This window comes from Protopterus annectens, chromosome 8.part1 (genome assembly GCF_019279795.1).
Source record: "Protopterus annectens isolate FY-2018-M chromosome 8.part1, PAN1.0, whole genome shotgun sequence".
Classification (NCBI taxonomy): Eukaryota; Metazoa; Chordata; order Ceratodontiformes; family Protopteridae; genus Protopterus; species Protopterus annectens.
The window spans coordinates 351967585-351987594 of NC_056742.1; the positions used below are offsets into that span (position 1 = coordinate 351967585).

General features: G+C 39.6%; 1 protein-coding gene across 1 annotated transcript in view; it reads right to left on the reverse strand.

The window, feature by feature from the left end:
• LOC122810349 (carboxylesterase 5A-like) overlaps nt 1-20010 on the reverse strand; it is a 325740-nt gene that overhangs the window by 221250 nt on the left and 84480 nt on the right. Inside the window, exons 3-4 of the mRNA XM_044081930.1 lie at nt 7206-7344; nt 6107-6240 (exon numbers count right to left, since the gene is read on the reverse strand). Of these exons, the coding sequence (XP_043937865.1) occupies nt 6107-6240; nt 7206-7344 (273 nt within the window). The remainder of the gene's footprint in view (nt 1-6106; nt 6241-7205; nt 7345-20010) is intronic.

A 20010-nucleotide genomic window follows, 5' to 3' on the forward strand; every position in this document is an offset into this window, starting at 1 on the left:
TTACAGCTCACACACACACACACACACACACACACACACACACACACACACACACACACACACACGTATGTATATATAAAGTTTGTACACATGTTCATTTGTTTGACTGCCGCGGTGGTATGGTGGTAGCGTTGTTACCTCACAGCAAGAGGTTCTCCTGTTCGATTCTCAGCTGGGCTTGAGAGTACCTTCTGTGTGGATTCTGCATGTCCACCCCATGGTTGGGTAGCATTCGAAAGACATAGGTTCATAGGTTCATACTAGGCTATCTGCCCAAGGGCATTTATAAGCCTAGCCCAGAGTTTTGTGGCTTTCACCACCCCTTTAGTTTGAAGGATACTATGCCCATTTTTTTGCTGTGCCTCTGTCAAGCAGTGGCACTGAGGTAATCCCTGGGGTATATCTGCGATCTCCCATCCATTGGTCAAGATTTCTCTTGAACAAGGCCAGCGAGGTGCTCTGCCTCACATGTACCGGGATTTTGTTCCACAGCATAGGGAGTCTCTGGATGATGAATCTGTCCCTCCAGCACGTCCTATTAATAACCGTGTCAAGGTTTAAGTCTCCTGCCCTTGTAGTTCTGAGGGATCTAGATTTTTTGAGGTGAAGCATGTTCATCAATTCCGGGTTGGACATGGCCTTGTATGTCAGGCACAGGTCACCTCTGAGCAGACGGTAAGCGACTGAATAGAGCTGGAGTTCCTTCAGTCGGGCAGCATAAGACATATTTTTGAGACCCTTTATCCTTTTGGTGAGGAACATTTGGGGCCTTTCAAGTTGCTGCAGGTGTCGGGTCAGATACATTCCGAATGGGGCATTGTACTCAATCATTGGTCTGATGAGTGATGAGTACAGGGGAACGATGACCTCCCTTGATCTAGATGTAAATCCCTTCATGATCAGGTGGGCAATGTAGAAGGTCTTCCTAACTACTTTGGCAACGTGAGTGTCAAACGAAAGGTTACTGTCAACCTGGGTCCCCAGATCCCTGATAACCTCTTTTGTGCTTAGTGGGTTGCCACCTATATGGTAGCTGGGGGTAACCTTGTTTTTCCCGAAGGGTATGACTATGCATTTTTTGGCGTTTAACTTTAGGCCATGGCTCTGGCACCAGTTATCCATCTCTATGAGACCCTTCTGAAGGATATCTGTGTCAGATGTGTTCTTGACTATGGCGCCCAGTTTGCAGTCATCTGCAAACTTTGTCAGCCATAACCCTCCTGTGTTTGCTTGTACTTCTGAAAAGTAGATGCCGAACAAGAGTGGGCCCAGGACTGAGCCCTGTGGGACACCACTTGTGACAGGCTTTGAGTCTGACATGGCGCCAGCAACTCTGACCCTGTGGGTTCTGTCACTTAGCCAGTTTGCAACCCATCTTGTGACGTATGGGTTTACATTTAAGCTGATGAGTTTTTCAATGATACCTGAGTGGGGTATTGTGTCGAAAGCCTTTGCCAGGTCGAGGTAGGCTGTGTGTGCATGCGTAAATGGGCGTGCCTTCTTTGAAGGTTGAACGTCGAGCTGGCACCTCGGCGTTTCGTAAAAATCTACTGCCAATCATTAGCGGACCGGAGTTCCGCTGTGGCGACCCCTTACCGGGAAAAGCCGAAAGACAAACAACAACATATGTTCATTTGTTTAATTTGTAATTCGAGTATGATTCATGTCGCACTATTAATCGGTTCATAATGGACTGCTCATCAAAATATTGACTGTACAGTGTTTTATTTTACCAGAGTGTCACCACCTTTATACAAGACATAGTTAAGCACCTCTCTTTTCAAACAGGAAAAAAATGAGAAGTTTTCTTTGTTTATGCATAAATGACAGCTTTTTTCATTAAACACTTGTAATACTTTGAACTTAAAAGCTGTTTGTCAGTTCTTGTCTAAAATAAAATGCCAGCCACCATAGCAACCTAAAGTTAAGGTAAGTGACCCTTTCATGACAGTTTTATTCTGTACTTGGCTTCTCGTAACTGCATGTCAGTCTATAAAACAGACAAGGCTGCATCTTTACTCACATGTATGCTTTTCTCTCCACACATTTCTGATCATCTATAAATTGCTTTTTGGAAAGGAATAGAGAATAATGTCTGTAATGTGCCCGACAACTGTTTGACTTCTGTTTATTAATACAACCTGAAGTACTAGGCTTTGCATTTTGTGTTACTTTACGCTGAACTTGGCTTTTTAAAATGGCTTCCTTTCCTGCTAATCTTATTAGGTTCAACCATAGCTCAAATATTATAAAATAAAACTCTAGGCACATGCATCCTACAATTAAATGAGGAAGTACACTGTGGCAGTACATGGCATATTACTTTATAGGGTGTGTTATAATGGCAGAGGATGCAAGTGACCAGTAAAGCTCTGACAGGCAAATCAAGTTTAACAACCCCATGTAAAGATTCTAGGAACACATTACATTGGTAAATAATTCACACATTTTCCAGAGGTGTGAATCATCTAAGCTTATGCCAGTTGTGATACTGTCGTTGATCCAGGACTGTGCTTTCAGGTTTCCTGATTCACTTAGAATTTCAACAATATTTACTACAAGACTGTGTCTGAATTTTGAAAATCATCAAATTGCTTGTGTGTGTGTGTGTGTGTGTGGGGGGGGGGGGGGTTCTAATAACCACACCAGTTTCAGGACAGGATACATAAAGGGTATATAAAGGGTACCCTGGTCATGATATATTGGAATAAGTGGCAGGTTGACTCTATTTAGCCACATAATCAGTTTGTAGATGAGGTAATTAAACAATTCTTGTTTTATTTATTTATTTATTTATGTATGTGTGTGCCTGAGTTTATTTACTTGGTAGATACAGAGTGGATAAAAAATAATTGAGGCTGGTATACACAAATGTTTGCTTGACTATTTAGGGCTTTATGATAATTATCTCACAGGAGATATACCTCATACACAGATTAGTTTTAATTAATCATTTGTAATTATTACTTTTGTTGTTTCTCAGAGACTGGTGTTCATTTTATTTTTCCCCTGGCCCTGTGGATTTCAACTCCATTATATTTTACTTTCATTTTATACGGTACTGAAACTTGACAATTTTAACTTTGTGAATGAAGGTAGCAGTTCAACCATAAATATTTGGTGCGTGCCATGACTGAAAAAAGTACCCTGAATCATTCCTTTTACCCAGTTAAATAAATAAAAAAATGTAATTACCGAACTGTATGCACTCCTCCTGAGTGGATAGCTCACTAAAAGATACAATCCTTTTTACAAAACAATTTGATTGATAATTTCCAAGATCTTACAAAATACCCTAGTTTGTATCTGTTCATTGTCTTTGGTTCAACAACTGTGTGGTACAAAGTGCATATTCAAAGGTTCATAAGGTCTTGATAAGCTTGTGGCCTAGGATATCACTGAGAAACTCAGCAATATTAATCACTGCTGGTGGAAAATGAATAGTGTCCCACTAAGGAGATTTTACCACGTCTTTTCTTTCTTCTTTTGTTTGCTGATACATTTGTTAACATTATAGGCCCACTTGACAGAAGTGTCTCTTTTTATGTGTGACCTGGAAGCACTGTCTGGTTAGGCGACTTTCTCACATTCACACTGCAGGACAGTGGAGGTGGAATAAATCAAGCCCTGGACCCTTGGTTACAGGAAGCAACTCTAACAGTTTGGAGCCTTAATCCTCTGCATTAACTACCAGACCATATCCCAGGTGAAATTTTGTGATCACCTATCTAGTCATCCATATTGTGTTTTAAAGGTTGCCAGTAAAGTATTCTGCTTGATATATAAATGGAACCTGCCCCAGAGGTGGGGATACATTGGGTTAGGTGCCTGTTGCACCAACTGCTATTGCTGAAATGGCAACATCATCGAGTGGGTGTTTGCTTTACCGCTGGTTATAAAAAGAAGTTCAAAGAGAGGGCAGTCATTCATAGCATGAAAGGCTAAGATGAGATCACCCCCTTAGGAAACTGTACAACATTTAGCTGAGGGATAATATAATATAATATAATATAATATAATATAATATAATATAATATAATATAATATAATATAATATAATATAATATAATCAGCCACTCAGCATGAATATTTGGAAAGAAACTGTCACCCAGAGGAAACCCATACAAACATGGTGGGGAAAAACGCAAACTCCACACTAGGAATAACCAGAGTTCAAGACTGAAACCCAAACCCCGAAGAAGGGAGGCAGAGGTCTTACCAGTGAGATAGCTTCCAAGTGATGCATTTTTTGTCACTGGTAAACATAATCTCCTCTTCCTAGATTTTTGGGACAGTAGTTACTGAGCCTTTTGTGACAGTAGAACAAGACCTGTTTATACTGTGTTTCAGCCCTATAAATGGGTACATGCTTACCTGAATTATGAATTTCCACATTAGTGATGATAACGTAATTCAGATACTATAAAATAATGTCGAAAGTAAAACCAAATATCAGCAGTAATCCTACTTACTGGGATACCCCACACAGTGGTAACACAGCATTAGTAACAGGTCAGTATATCTTTGCATTCATTTGCTTACAGACGTTTAACTAGATAACAGAAAAATGCCATGTTTTAGCTATGCTATTTGCCCTGCTGCCTGCAGACTATCAGTCCTTGTCTTGACAATCTGGCCCATTTATTATCCTTAGACTAGAGTGAGAATTAACAAGAGGGACCATCCTTCAGGCAGCCATGAGGTGTTGTTTGGTTTTTCTTTTAGCCCTAACCCTACAGTGCATTGTGAGTAAGTAGGCTTCAGTAGGTAATGTGCATCAAAGAGGATTGCTTCTGTAAATGATGTACCTATCAAGACTGCCCTGCCCCCTAGAAGCAAACACTTCTCTGTGGTCTCAAATCTCAATCAGAGCCATTACCACAGAGACCTTACATTCCTGGCATCTACCAGCTACACCCTTACCTGACAGTACTGTATCACTGTTCCCACACCCCCTACCAATTCCATAAAACACCAGAGTGGTTGATTGAACTCTCATGACCAGCACTATACTCAAGGCTTTATACCTTTATGCCAATAAAACTGGCTAAAATGCACATTTTCTGCCATACGACCAGACAAATGAGCTGCAGTATGGTTAAGGCCATTCATTGTAGCAGTTCATAGTCATGTATAGTCATAGTCATGTGTATGGACCCCTCTATCTTTATCTAGCATAAAGAGTTGAAAGTAAGTATAATCTGACATTCAGCACAGATGGCTTACAGTAGTAGTAATTAACACTGCTGCCTCACAGTGTTTGGTCGTTAGGTTTAGTTTTTTGTTGAAATACCTTTAGCTTTTCTCTGCTTCTCAGTGTTCTTTTCATCTCATCATGTCTATATGCATAAGCAATACAGACTTGATACAATGTAAACTGTAACGGTACTTGTTACAGGTGGTAGAACAACATCAAAGCACAAACTTAGATGCTTCCCAATTCCTCAGAGCCACACGCTCCAGGGATCTAAACCTTGTCATCACAATGAACAAAACATGCTGGAGGGATAGGTTCCTGACCTGGAGACTCCTCAGACACTGGAATAGACTGCCCATACATGTCAAGCAGGGAGCCTCTTTGGCCCTCTTCAAAAGGGCTCTTGACGATTGGATGGGAGATAGGAAATTCATTCCGGGGATCACGTCAGTTGCCCTGCTAGACAAGGGTCCAGGGAAGTAAATATTGTGGGAAGAAATAGCCAGGGAATTGTTATGGCTAGGCTTGTATAGGCCCTAGGGACAATAGCCTAGTACCAACCTATATAAAAGGACTGAGGTGACTTACAGTATTAGTAATTATCATTGCTGCCTCACAGTGTTTGGTCATTAGGTTTAGTTTTTTTGAAATACCTTTAGTTTTTCTCTGCTTCTTAGTGTTCTTCTCATCTCATCATGTCTATATTCATAAGCAATACAGACTGGATACAATGTAAACTGTAACGGTATTTGTTAGAGGTGGTAGCACAACATCAAAGCACAAACTTAGATGATTCTTTGAGGTATAAGGTCATCCTGAGTTTTGTGACTACGAGCATCTCTTTATTAGTTTTACTAGTCTCTGTTCTATAGCAGGGAGAGTACAGACAAACCCATACTTAATACAAACCTGAAGAATCCAAAGACACCAAGCCTATACTGGATTACTACAACCACTACATTTCCATACACTGCCAGGGATGAACCATCGGTCATATAGGCACCACCAATCATAAAGCCTCCACCGTGGATAAACACCATTACCTAAAAAATAAAAATAAGGAAAGAAGTATTATAGCACAATTATTCAGCCTATGCTGTTTTTTCCATTACATTGAAGTGGAATTCCCATATGTGAATTCTGATAAAATTATGTACAAACAAACACTGACATTAAAGGCTATACCCCCTCATGTTGTACGAAACGTATTTAGCTATGCATGTAAGAGCTTGCTTTTAATATTCAATAGGAGAAACTTTATTTGGATTATAATGGACTATTACAAGGATATGGTATATGTAATTTAAACTGATAATTATTTATATTTTTTTATGCTTTTCTTTTTAGATTAATATAAAAAATAAATCTCTTCAAGAAGGATACATGAGATCTGAGTGACGTGATTACAATGTAGAAATATCAACTAGATACTAATAATTTGACCTCCACCTCAGGTGGAAAAAAAATTCAGTTCAAACTATCATACATAACATGCATTAACTCTCAAACAGACACAGATATGAGCGTCTGAGTGTCTACTGATTTGCTGAAAAACAAGAATCATCAGAAATAAGTAAATGGGAGACACACATACACACATATAGATATACATATAAAATTCATATCATCATGTATATATGTGTGCAATACATCCAAACATATATATATATATATATATATATATATATATATATATATATATATATATATATAAATGCATATTCTGACATAATTAGTAACCTTTGTATCAGAGACCTATTTTCCTGTAACTATGAAGGGACTGTAGAGCAGCAGATTGTTGATAAGGACACATTTTTTAACACACCTTACTGCACCGAATAAAGATACTCAGTTGATCATTACTTATTTATGAAGTTTTTGCTGTGCCATCACAAATGTACAGTACGTTTGTAATTTTTTCCCCCATTCATCTTGGCTAATATGTATTTTTTATATCTTCTTGTGCAAGCAAAATATCACCTAATCATGTGTCTGTAACTTCACTCACCGGTAGGCTTGCCATTTCATTTGGTGGTACTGGAGTGTAGACATTCAAGTACAAACAGTCTTCATTCATCTCCAGAGGAGGCAATTCAATTCCCAGATAATCAAATAAAATATCAACTTGTTCCCTGGGTTGTAAACACCTGTTTCAAAATAATATGAATAAGAAAAATTGCATGACCAATACTAAATCTGAAGTTGTTCATCAAAAGTTTCAGTTCTAGTGAAAAATAACTAACTAAATAAATAATGTGCCTGTTTATGAATAAAGTGCTTGCAACAGAATTATGTTATAGCTTGTGCAAAAGATAAAAAGTACAGTTGTGTACACGTACCATAAATGTAGATGTTTGAGTGTATTCACTGTTGCAGTCATTACATTTGGGTAATCTGATGGCAGGTTGCTCTCAGTTGGCCTGATTAACAAAGTCTTGGGTCCTGCGTTGGTTGCTGTCCCTTCTTCCATGACGTCAGGTCATCAGGGGTATAAAACATGCAGCCGACGCCATTACATCAGTTTTTTTTGCCCCAGATGTCAGGTGCCCCCCAAATGGGGAGCAAAAAAAAAAATTTTATATATATAAAGAAAGAAAGGATAGGTATGGTAAGATAAAAACAGGGGGCTGGAGGGTGGGTAACCAGGACTGCAACAGTGAATACACTTGAACATCTACATTTATGGTAAGTGTACACAACTGTACTATGTTCTTCGTGTTTCACTGTTGCAGTCATTACATTTGGGAGGAATCCCAAAGCTATGGTTGGGAAGATGGATTTATACAGCATTAGGAGCAGCTATAAGGCCCTGCAGGATGGCAGTGGCAAAGCCAGCTCTGGATTTAGAGAAGAGAGGTAAATGGTAATGCTTGGTGAATGTATGAACTGAGCTCCAGGTAGCAGCTTCTAGAATGTCTCTGGTAGGAAACCCTCTGAGAAAGGCTGTAGAAGTAGATGCAGCCCTGGCAGAATGAGATCTGATCCCCTTGGGGATATGTTTATCATGGTTCACATAGCAGAAATGAATACAATGGCTTATCCATTTGGAAATAGTCTGCTTTGAAATAGCCTTTCCCTCTGCCCCTGCAGCAAATACCACCAATAGTTGTTCAGATTTTCTTAGAGATTTTGTCCTGTTTAAGTAGAATCTTAGTTGTCTGTGTACATCCAATGAATGCAGAATCTGCTCACCCTTGTTCTGTGGATTGGGAAAGAAAGTTGGCAGATGAATGGTCTGATTAAGAGCCACACTGGACACCACCTTAGGCATGAAAGATGGATTGGTCCTGAGAGCCACCCTGTCCGGATGAAAAATAATGAAAGGCTCCACTGCCATAAGAGCCTGTAATACTGAAATCCTTCTAGCTGAAGTGACTGCTAAAAGGAAAGCTGTTTTCCAGGAGACAAATTTTAGGTCTGCAGTAGCAGCTGGCTCAAAAGGAGGGAGAGTGAGTTTTTCCAAAACAAAATTGAGGTCCCATGCAGGAGTTGGTGCTCTCCTGGGAGGTCTTAAATTTTTGGCCCCTCTGAGATACTGCTTTAGCAGAGGATGAGAGAAGAGGGGAGGTTATGTGTTGTAATGAGCTGAAATGGCAAGAGGCATGGATTTTTATGGAAGAAAATGATAGGCCCTTGTGAGGCATCTCAGTTAAGTATTGCAGAATCTGAGGAATATTGGGCATAGCTGTACTTATTCCTAGTGATTGGTTCCAGGCACAGAATCTTTTCCATTTGTCAGCATAAGATTTTCTAGTACTAGGCCTTCTAGCCTCCAAAATGACATCCATCACAGCTTTGCTGAGTGATGGCAAAGGTGAAACTAGTTGATTAGCCATGCTGCAAGATTCAAAGTTTGGAGCGGAGTGTGCAGAATTTGGTAGTTCTGCTGAGACAGTAGGTAAGGTGTCTGAGGTAGGTGCCATGGAGGAAGGTGTGACACATTGTGCAGGAGTGGGTACCAGTGTTGACAAGGCCAGTCTGGAGCAATCAGAATAATTTTTGGTTTGTCCAGTTTGACTTTTAGTAGAACTTTGGAGAGTAGAGGCAGAGGGAGAAAAGGATAGACTGAGGTTTTTCCAGATGAATGATAGAGCATCCACTTTCCAAGCTTTGTTGTGATGAATTCTTGTGCAGAATTTGTCCAACTGATAGTTCTGGGGTGAGGCAAAAAGATCTATGTCTGGGCTCCCCCATTTGTGTGTCAACATGTTGAAAACTTGTGGTTCCAGTTTCCATTCTGCTTAGTTCGTCTTCCAGAGTATTTAGCTTTCCTGGCAGGAATTGAGCTTGTAGTTGTATCTGATAGGTCAAGGCCATGTTCCACAATGCCATGGCTAATCTGCAAAGGGGGTAGGAATGTGTGCTCCCCTGCTTGTTTATGTACCACATAACTGTGGTGTTGTCTGTCTTTATCAGTAGTTGTCCTGGATGAAGGTAGTCCTTGAAGGCTGTCAGCACATTCTGCACAGCTAGCATCTCTTTCTGATGGATATGTAGGTGCATTTGATTTGGGCTCCATTTGCCCTGTATGCACTTCCCTGCCAGATGAGCCCCCCAACATAGTCTGATGCATCTGTAGTTAGGGTTTGGGCAGCAGGGGGTGGAGTGAATGGCAGTCCCTTGTTTTGGTTGCAGGCCTCTTCCCACCATAGGAACTCTAGCTGCAGGCAAGGTATTCTAGGAATCATTGTGTCCAGGCTGTCACAATGTTGACTCCATAAGCTTTTTAAGTACCACTGAAGTTTCCTCATATGCAGTCTTGCATATGGAATTAGAAGAATGGAAGAGGCCATGAACCCCAAGGCTTGCAGAATTTGTCTTGCAGATAGCAGGGTTTTTGTGGCCACCTGTTTGAAGTAAGTCACCAATTGAATTTGCTTTTCTGGCGTAAGGTAAGTCATCTGGGCAGTTGTATCCAAGCTTGCACACAGGAATGTCATTTTTTTGAGAGGGTACCAGTTGTGTTTTCTTTTTGTTTATGGTGTACCCTAGACAAGTTAGAACCCTTTTTACAAACGCCAGATGCTTTAGAAGAATGTCCTTGGTTTCTGCCTGAATTAGACAATCGTCCAGGTATGGATATATTTGAATATTTCTTTGCCTGAAAAATGCAATTACTGGTGTCAGGCACTTTGTGAAGACCCTGGGCGCAGTAGATAAGCCAAAGGGCAGAGCAGAGAACTGGTAATGCAAGTAGCCTGCTTTGAAGCGGAGGTATCTTCTGCAAGATTCCCTGATTGGGATATGCAGGTAAGCCTCTTTTAAGTCTAGAGTTACCAACCAGGCATATTTGCCTAGCATGGGTAGAAACTGTTGAAGAGTCAACATCTTGAATTTTGGAATGTCCAGGAATGTTTTTAGAATGGATAAGTCCAGAATTGGTTGCCATGATTTGTCTTTTCTGGGTACCAGGAAAAGTCTTGAATAGAAACCTTGTCCCTTTTCCTCTTCTGGTACTGGTTGAATAGCCCCCATGTTCATGAGGGACAGAACTTGTTTCTGGGCCTCTACCCACTGATTTGGGGGCAGATCTGGCCATCCGTTTGGGATTGGCAACATGTAGAAATGAAATCTGTATCCCTGGGATACTATATTTAAAACCCATTTGTCCTGGGTAATGAGTTGCCAGTTTTGTGGATAAAGTGCCAGTTTTCCCCCCAAAGGGGCAGCTAAAAGGTAAGTGCTTGTTGATTGTAGGGGGAAGTCATCGAGACTGTTTACCATAGGGAGGTGCCTTGCTACTTCCAGATTTGGAGGTGGAGGCACCCCATTGTTTTGTTCTAAAAGTTCCTTGTGACTGAAACCTGGAGCCTTTGGAATGTCTTGATTTGACTTGAGCAGCTCTCGAGGGGACTGGAAAGGACCAGTTTTTAGTAGGTCAGTTTGCATAGATTTAAGCTTTATCTTCCATCTTTTTTTAACACTTCTTCAGCCTTATTACCAAAGAGACGGTCCTGTTGTAAAGGAGCATCCAACAATTTTGCTTTGACATGGTCAGGCAGAGTTTGCTCTTTGAGCCAAGCATGCCTTCTTTGTACAGATCCAGTTACAGCAGCCCTGCAAGAGGCCTCCAAGGAATCAAAACCACATTGCAAAGTATGTTTACCAACTTGTTCAGCTGAATGTAATAAATTCTGCAAATCTTTATTTTCCACACAGTCAGAGATTAACATAATTTTCTGTTTAATTAGTCCCATGATATGCTGTTGATATTTAAGCATATGAAATTGACAGTTTAAAGCCTTGATTACCAAGGTTGCAGACGTGTAAACCTTCTTACCCCATCTATCCAGTGCCCTGGAATCTCCATCAGAAGCAGTAGGATTTTTAGCAGTAGAGGCCTTAATGCCTTTGGGACCCTGAGAAATGGTTTCAGGGTCAGCAATGGGATTTTTAAAAAGGAATTTGTGGGTGTCAGGCACCCTGTAGTATCTGTCTGGCTTACAATGAGCTGGAGGCAGAGAATCAGGAGTCATACTTGATTCTGAAAAAACATCGACAATGTCTAGAACAGGAGGTATGGCCAAAGGCCTATGCTGAGGAAGAAGAAGAAGAAAATCCCTAAGTCTCTTTTTAGATTCAGAGAAATCCTGACTTTCCCAGTGGAAATGCTCCCTCAAAGTATGTAAAGTTCCCCCAAAAGAAAAATCATCAGGGGGAGAAGCAGAAGGAATGGAGTCTTCTGCATCAGAGTCCTCATAAGTAGGAATAGACAAATGCTGTTCATTAGAAGAGTCAGAAGAAATAGAATCCTGTTCAGAAGATTCTTAGTCAATGTCTTGCCTAGGCCTCTTAGAAGAAGGGGGTTGGCTACCCCTGATAATTAAATCTTCAGCCATTTTGATAATTTGTTTTTTAGGCATAGAGGCCAGCACATGTGGCCCAGGCGTCGGTTTTTTAGACAGAGATTTAGATTTAGGCCTTAGTTTTGAAGATAGCGTTGGTCTAATATACAAATCTGTAGGCCTGAAAACACCCTCAGAAGTCAGTGCCTGCACAACGGTTCCAGACCCATCTAAGGTAGAGAACATCTGCGGGTTTCATAATTGAAGCATCTCGCGGCATACCAGACTCCGAATGGGTCTCAGTAGAGGCTTGCGAAACAGAAGTAGCGGGTATCAGGGGCTGCGAGTACCGGCGACTGGCTTAAGAGAAGCATAGTCATCGGTTTTGGACCTCGATGGTCTGCCTCTGTCTTTTTCTTTGCAGTTTTTAGGTATTCTGGTAGCTGGATTGCTAACCAATGACATTTCTGGATAATTAAATCTTGAGCCAAAGTATTTAGATGCAAAAATATACAGACGTTTAATCGTGCGTTGATTAAATTTAGCACAAAACCGACAACAAGACACATTGTGGTCAGGGCTTAGGCAAGGAATACAGTACAAATGAAAATCCTTATGAGGAATTTGCTTCCCACAAGTAATGCAATTATTAATTTTTACTGACATCGGTTAGGAGTAAGAAAAAGTTTCCCCAACGGGGTATTTAGCTTAAGACTTCGGTTCTGAAACTCGAAAACGAAACGAAAATTTCAGGAATCAGTTGACCGGCACCTGCGAACTGCTTCTGCTTTGTGCACCGCAAGGCAAGAAAGACTGATGTAATGGTGTCGGCTGCATGTTTTATACCCCTGATGACCTGACGTCATGGAAGAAGGGACAGCAACCAACGCAGGACCCAAGACTTTGTTAATCAGGCCGACTGAGGGCAACCTGCCAGCAGATTACCCAAATGTAATGACTGCAACAGTGAAACATGAAGAACATCAGGCATTTGTAAGTGCTTTGTATTTTCTTATAAGCTGGTTATTGTAGGAAAAATGAGCCACAGAGAATCACAACTTATGTTTACTCATCAAAGCATGGAAATAATATTGAAAACTGACAAAGAGACTTCATAGCATCACTGAATTTTTATAGATAGGCTGTCAGTTTTATAAAATTCTGACATGAAACTTTAGACTTCTGAGAATGTAGCATTACTAAATGTTATAAAGAGTAGCAATAGTCTCATAAATTTCAAAAACTGCAGTAGTTTTCGTTTGGTAAAAATAAAAATAGTATGACTGATATGACTATTATTAAAGGGGCATGTCCCCTTGCACAATCCATGTTGGTGGTCTGTATTTCCAACTTCTCTGGCTAAAATGCATTCCATCTCAGACATTGTAGGATCTTGGGGAAATATTTAACTTTGCCAGGAAAAAAAAATCCTTTATACCTAAGGCTGTTTACTTCTCTCAGGTAAAATATTTAGTTAGAGAGTTTGTAGTGAATATGTGTAGGGCAGAACCCGCCCAGATGCAGAAATAAAAATAATATTGAGCTGTATACTTCTAGCTTAAGTTTTCAGTGTGAATCTTCCAGTAGTGCTGTAATAAGATGTCTGCTTACACACTTATGTATTCCCGGAGTTGAATCTGGTGACATCAATCTGCCACTTGACTTTTTTATATAATAGTATGCTTCGTTTTTTTGTTTTTACTGAAACTTTTGTTTTATATTTCTTTATGATGACCATGGTTTAACTGTAGTGCATTTTATTCTGTCAGATAAAATAATGGGGTTTCATGATTAGAGGAAAATTATGATACTGATATTCTGCTTGGTACCATTTTTTTACTTTATTTTGATGACAAAAGGAATTAAAGAATTTTCTGGAATATAAAAATATTATACCAGTACCCATACAATGTTCTAGATTTTGGTGATGATACATATATATATATATATATATATATATATATATATATATATATATATCACACACACACGCATACACTCTTATGCACGTGTGTGAGCTTATATCAGGAGACTGACTTTTCAGAAAGACGAACTCCTTTTGGTCGAGACTATAGGATCAACTTTCCAAAAAGTGGAAGTGCCTGTGCCGACATCAGGGTACAGTGGGGATTGGTGAATTTGTCCTTTTCCCCACTGCAGTGCGATGTCGGATTTGGTACATATAATTTGCATGGAGTGAGGCATGCAGGGAGGCTTGTCACCTGCAAAAACCCAAGTTTTTTTGGTACCTTTCAACTTTTTGAAAAGTCATTCATTTGGTCTGAACCATACAGAGTCTGACTTTCTGAAAAGTTAATTTTGTGATATAAATCTGTGTATATTTTAAATATATATATATATATATATATATATATATATATATATATATATAGATCTAGGACTAGTTACCGAACGCCCATAACACCGAAACTAAAACTGCTGAACACACTTTAGCGAAAGTGCTTTTCACCGAAAAAGCACCTACAATAAAGTATGCAAAAAAAAAAAATAATAATAAAAAAATAACAAAATAAAAAAAATTAAAACAAAATCACAAAACTCACGTTTACTTAGGGGGTCAAGCCCCCCTGCGCCCCCACACTCTCCTACTTTTATATTCTCACTCCAAGATTGCACTACAGTGGGGAAAAGGGAATATTCCCTTATCCCCACTGTGCTACGATCTCAGCAACTTCCATTTCCCCACGTTTCTCTTTTTTTTGCGGATCCTATATATGTGTGTGTGTACGTACATACATATATATATATATCTATATACACACATCTCTCTCTCTCTCTCTCTATATATATATATATATATATATATATATATATATATATATAATGTGTATATATGTGTATGTATATAGGAAGCCTTTCACTTTGTTAAATGTTTCCTTCAATCAGAAATTATGCTGCTTGCTTACTTGAATTATTGTTTTGTCAGAGATTCTGTAATAGTATACATATTGTGGTACAGTGAGAACAAAGTTTTGCGGTTTACCCTAATGTTGTACAGTCTAAGTTTCTAAATTTAAGATTGCAGGATTGCAAGGGGGGGGGTGCATCCCCTGCATAAATACTGTTTTGTTTCTCTCTGATTTTGATATTGTATTGTTTTTATGTGTAGACATCACAGCATAGTGGGTAAGTTTTTTTTGTTTGCTGTACCCCATTGCTTTCGAATGTATTTTTTCTGAGGTGTAAGGTATATATGCTGTTATATTTGACATTTTGTGATTTGATGCATAGTTTTTCAATGCACTGAGTATCAATGAATTGTGTAGTAAATTTAATGACATATAATTACATATATATAAAATATCCAAATATATATATATATATATATATAAATAAATATATATATGTGTATATATATATATATATATATATATATATATATATATATATATATATATATATATATATATGTGTGTGTATATATATATATATATATATATATATATATATATATATATATATATATATATATATATACACACACACACATATATATGGGTCCATTTCTTAATTTTGAAATACCACAATCTCGAGTTTCAGAATATCGAGTTCAGAATCTCAAGATCTTGAAATCTCAAAATTAAGAACCCCCTCCTCCAAAAAAGCAGTCAACAAATCACAAAACATGTTTTGCAGGGGGGGGCAAGCCCCCTGCGCCCCCACACCCGCCGCTACTTAAATATACCAACTCAGAGATTGCACTGCAGCGAGGAAAAGGGAAATCTCCCATTCCACTCTGTATGCCGATCTCCGTTCAGGATTTTGAAGTTTTAAAACTTCGATTATATAGTCTTCAATCAGAGAGAGAGAGAAAGATTAATCTATTTATCTATATGGATCTGTCCTTGTCATAATATCAAGAACTCAATATATTGAAATCCAGAATGCTGAAAGCAGAAAATATTAAAAATCTCTTTAAAGGGTGGGGGCAAGTCCCCTTGTATCCTCCACACCCCTTTCTAGTTACATATACTAAGTCCAGGATCTCACAACAGAAGGAAAAAGGTAAGTTCTCATTTTCAATCATTTAAGCTTTTCATCAAATGAATGGAACCTCTCTCTCTCTCTCTCTCTCTATATATATATATATATATATATATATATATATATATATATATATATATATATATACATATACACACACACACACACACACACACACACACACACATATAGACCTATATTTAGATATACTTTAACATACTAAACAAGTAAATGTTGTCGTTCCCAATGTCAACGCTCACAAATCAACAAAACAAACATTGACACATTATTGCTCATGCTCTGAGGCATAATCCCAGAACAAGCAATGATAGCAGTGTTTTTTGTAGAGGACAAGTAACCCTGCTTCACCAATGTGTGGGACTGTGGCTCCCATACACCCTCTGCTAATTGGATATACTAACACTGAAATTACACAATACCCATAAAAGGGTATATTCCCCAACCTCAGGAATTATATGATCTTGCACACCTGTCAATCACCTAAAAATATAGAAAGAAAAAAAAGTTCACATGAAAAAAAAAAGTCGACCTAAAACAGTCAACAAAAAAAAAATATCTGATATCATTTGCTTGCTCTAAGATAACTCTCCATATGATTATTGTTAAATGTGTCTTTTCTTTTGCATGTTGCCTGAAGGTATTATAAACGTTACTGTCTTCATTCCCTGTTATATGCAAAAAAGTTGTACCTCTACGTGTAATGCTATATTTTTTGAGCCTGGCATAATAGTTGACATCAAACAGTTGGGCCCAAGCTCAAATTTTCTCCTTAATTACCTTACAAGTTGAGTTACAGTGTTGGGCTTAGTGATATGGAAACATTCACCTTTTTTTTCTCATTTTAGTGTTCTTCAACTGCCTGATGGACCTTGCCTTGAAGAAGGCATGCTTTACTGCTGTATACACATGTGGATGTTTTTGCTCATTGCAGCAAAGGAAGGTCTGTTTGCTTCTGACACCATATTAAGTACTTTCCAAACTCCTAGCTGTGATAGCATGCAGGATGTGTCTACAAACAGTCTAATTATGTTAAGCAGCTGTTTACTTCAAGAGGACTTACAGAAAACAAACTCTGCAAGCCTGTATGTTAAGCTAATATGTTCTATTCCCAGCATGTACTGTGGTTATCTCTTAAAGTGGCCTAGTCATAAAGACTATAAATCACAGAGGTAACATAATAAAGCTGTTTTATAAAAAAAAAAAAAAAAAAACACACACACAAAGACCTGTAGCAATATTCATGGATACTTAAAACATTTTGAGGTTTCACAATTGCTAAATAATGAGGAGTCTCATCAGGAGGAAATTAAAATGACCCAAAATCATTTAGGTCTGTTGCTTAACAGTCATCTTTCATGAATTGAAGCAAAGATGATGCCAACTTACTGCCTGTGGTTGTAAATGTCATCAATTTATTTAGTAAGAATATTGTGACTGAAAAGTCAAAGAAAATCATATCAGTACACATTATAGGGGATACATTATATTTACTCACCATTCATGTTATTTATACTTATTAAACTATTAAAAATAAGTTATGTACTCACCATACCGTTCCATCTGAGTAATAAGACTTCATTTGTCAGCAACCTGTGGGTTCCGGATCCAATACGGATCGGAGCTGGCAGCTTACCAAGCTAAAGATCCGAGCTCCAAGCTCCTCCCCTTACCCATACTACACTGCAACCTCCTTCCAGTCCTCAGATTGGGTTTGCCACGCAATACGTGACACACAACAACCTAAGCCAAAAAACCTGACCCGAACATGCACACCAGGCTCATCAGACGCAGGACATCGAGCCCAAACAGAGAAATAACCACCAAGGTCAGGGGGAAGGAGGGAGGGAAGGTTACTGACAAATTATGTCTAACTACTCAGATGGAACGTTATGGTGAGTACATAACTTCTTTGTCTGAAGTAGTTAACTTCATTTGATCATCAACCTGTGGGACAAAGTCCCCAGCTGACCGAAATCTTGGGAGGCCCTTAAGGAAGGATATTCAGGAGCACTGCAGAGCCAAAGGAAGCCCTTCCTCTAGACACCAAATCTAGCTTATAATGAGTAATAAAGGTGTGAGAGGAGGCCCAGGTAGCTGCTGAGCAAATATCATCCAGGAAAACTCTAGACCAGAATGCAGCAGAAGTAGCCACAGAATGGGTAGAGTGAGCATGAATCCCTTCTGGTGCTGGTAATCCAAGTTCTTTATATGCTTGTAAAATACAAAGCAAAATCAGTTTAGCAAGAGTCACCTTTGAAACTGATTTTCTCAAAAAGGGTTTAGCAAAGGAAATGAAAAGCTGAACATATTTATGGAAGGGTTTGGACCTATGCAAGTAAAACCTAACTGCCTGTGAACATCCAGCAAATGAAGTTTGTATTCCCCTTTATTTTAAAAATTAGGGAAAAATACAGGCAAAGTAATAGAATGATTAATATTTGACTCTGAAGCAACTTTAGGAAGAAAATATGGGTTATTCCTGAGAGATACCCTACCCTTGTGAAAAACCATGTATGGGGGTTTTATACATAGCGCCTGAAGCTCCGACACTCTCTTGGCTGACGTAATAGCCATCAGTAAGGCTGTCTTCCATGACAAGAATTTCAAGTCAATTGATGCTGCGGGCTCGAACGGGGGCCTGAAGAACCAAAGTCAAATCCCAAGGCGGGGAAGGATTTGTGATAGGGGGTCTCAGAAGAAAAGTACCTGTCACAAAAGTCTTGCAAATTCTGGCAGCAGCTAGGGAACCTGAATTTTCCCCTACATGAAAATGTGAAATAGCCACCAGCTGGACCTTTACTGTGGAAGAGCTGGCCCTTTGTTGGAAAATATGAGACAGAAAGTCTAACACCACTGGAACTGGAGCGGTAAAAGGATCCAGATTTCTCTGCGAAGCCCAAATGGAAAAACGTTTCCATTTACTACTATAAACTTTTCTGGTAGAGGACTTGTGTGCCGCTACCAGAATGGATTTAACTGGGGAAGAGATACTGGGAGTCCTGGCAACTAATGGAACTGGAGCAAGCAAGCTGTGAGCTTGAGGCTGTCCAGATTCAGAGAAAGAATTCCCGAGGGATGATGAATAAGATCCTGAATGGGATCCAAGATCCAGGGTGGAGCTAGAAAATGAGACCGCAGGCAAGGGAACCAAACTTGACAAGGCCAGAATGGGGCTATGAGGATACCTCTGCTCCCCCAACCAACGAGCTTTCTGTAAAAGTTTTGTCATGAGAGGAAGTGGGGGATATGCATAAAGAAGACCAGGTGACCAAGTATGGACAAGAGTGTCCCTGCTTCCCCCAACCGGGGGATCAGAGCGAAAAACTCGCTGCACTTCGCATTGGACAGTGATGCGAAGAGATCACAGCAAGGCAGACCCCACCTGAGGAAGATCTGTTCCGCTACATAAGGATTCAGAGACCACTCATAAGGTGGAAGGATAGTCCTGCTCAATTTGTCTGCCAAAATGTTGGACCGACCCAGGATGTGCATTGCTATCAGATAGGGGGTTGGTGGAGATCGCCCGTTCCCACACTCTCATGGCCTCTCGACAAAGTGGATAAGACCTGGTTCCCCCTGTTTGTAGATGTACCAGACCACTGACATATTGTCTGACTGGATTGCAATAATTCCCAGAGGAAGAGAGGTATGAAGGGCCTGCAATGCTAAAAGGACTGCTCTCATCTCTAGAACATTTATATGCAGAACGGTCTCACTTGGAGTCCACGTGCCTTGGACAGTACTGCCCGAACAATGCCCCCCCCACCCTAAGAGAGAGGCATCTGTGGTCACCGTGGCTTGGGGTGGAGGCATAACAAAGGGGCATCCTTCTCGCAGATCCTGGGATTGAAGCCACCACATGAAAGAATTTTTGCACACTTTGCTCAGAGGAATCGGAAAGTCTAGAGACTGATGTAGAAGAGACCACTGAACTTGTAACATCAACTCTAACACTCTCATATGCAGACATGGACAAGGAAACAGATTTATAGCTGCTGCCAT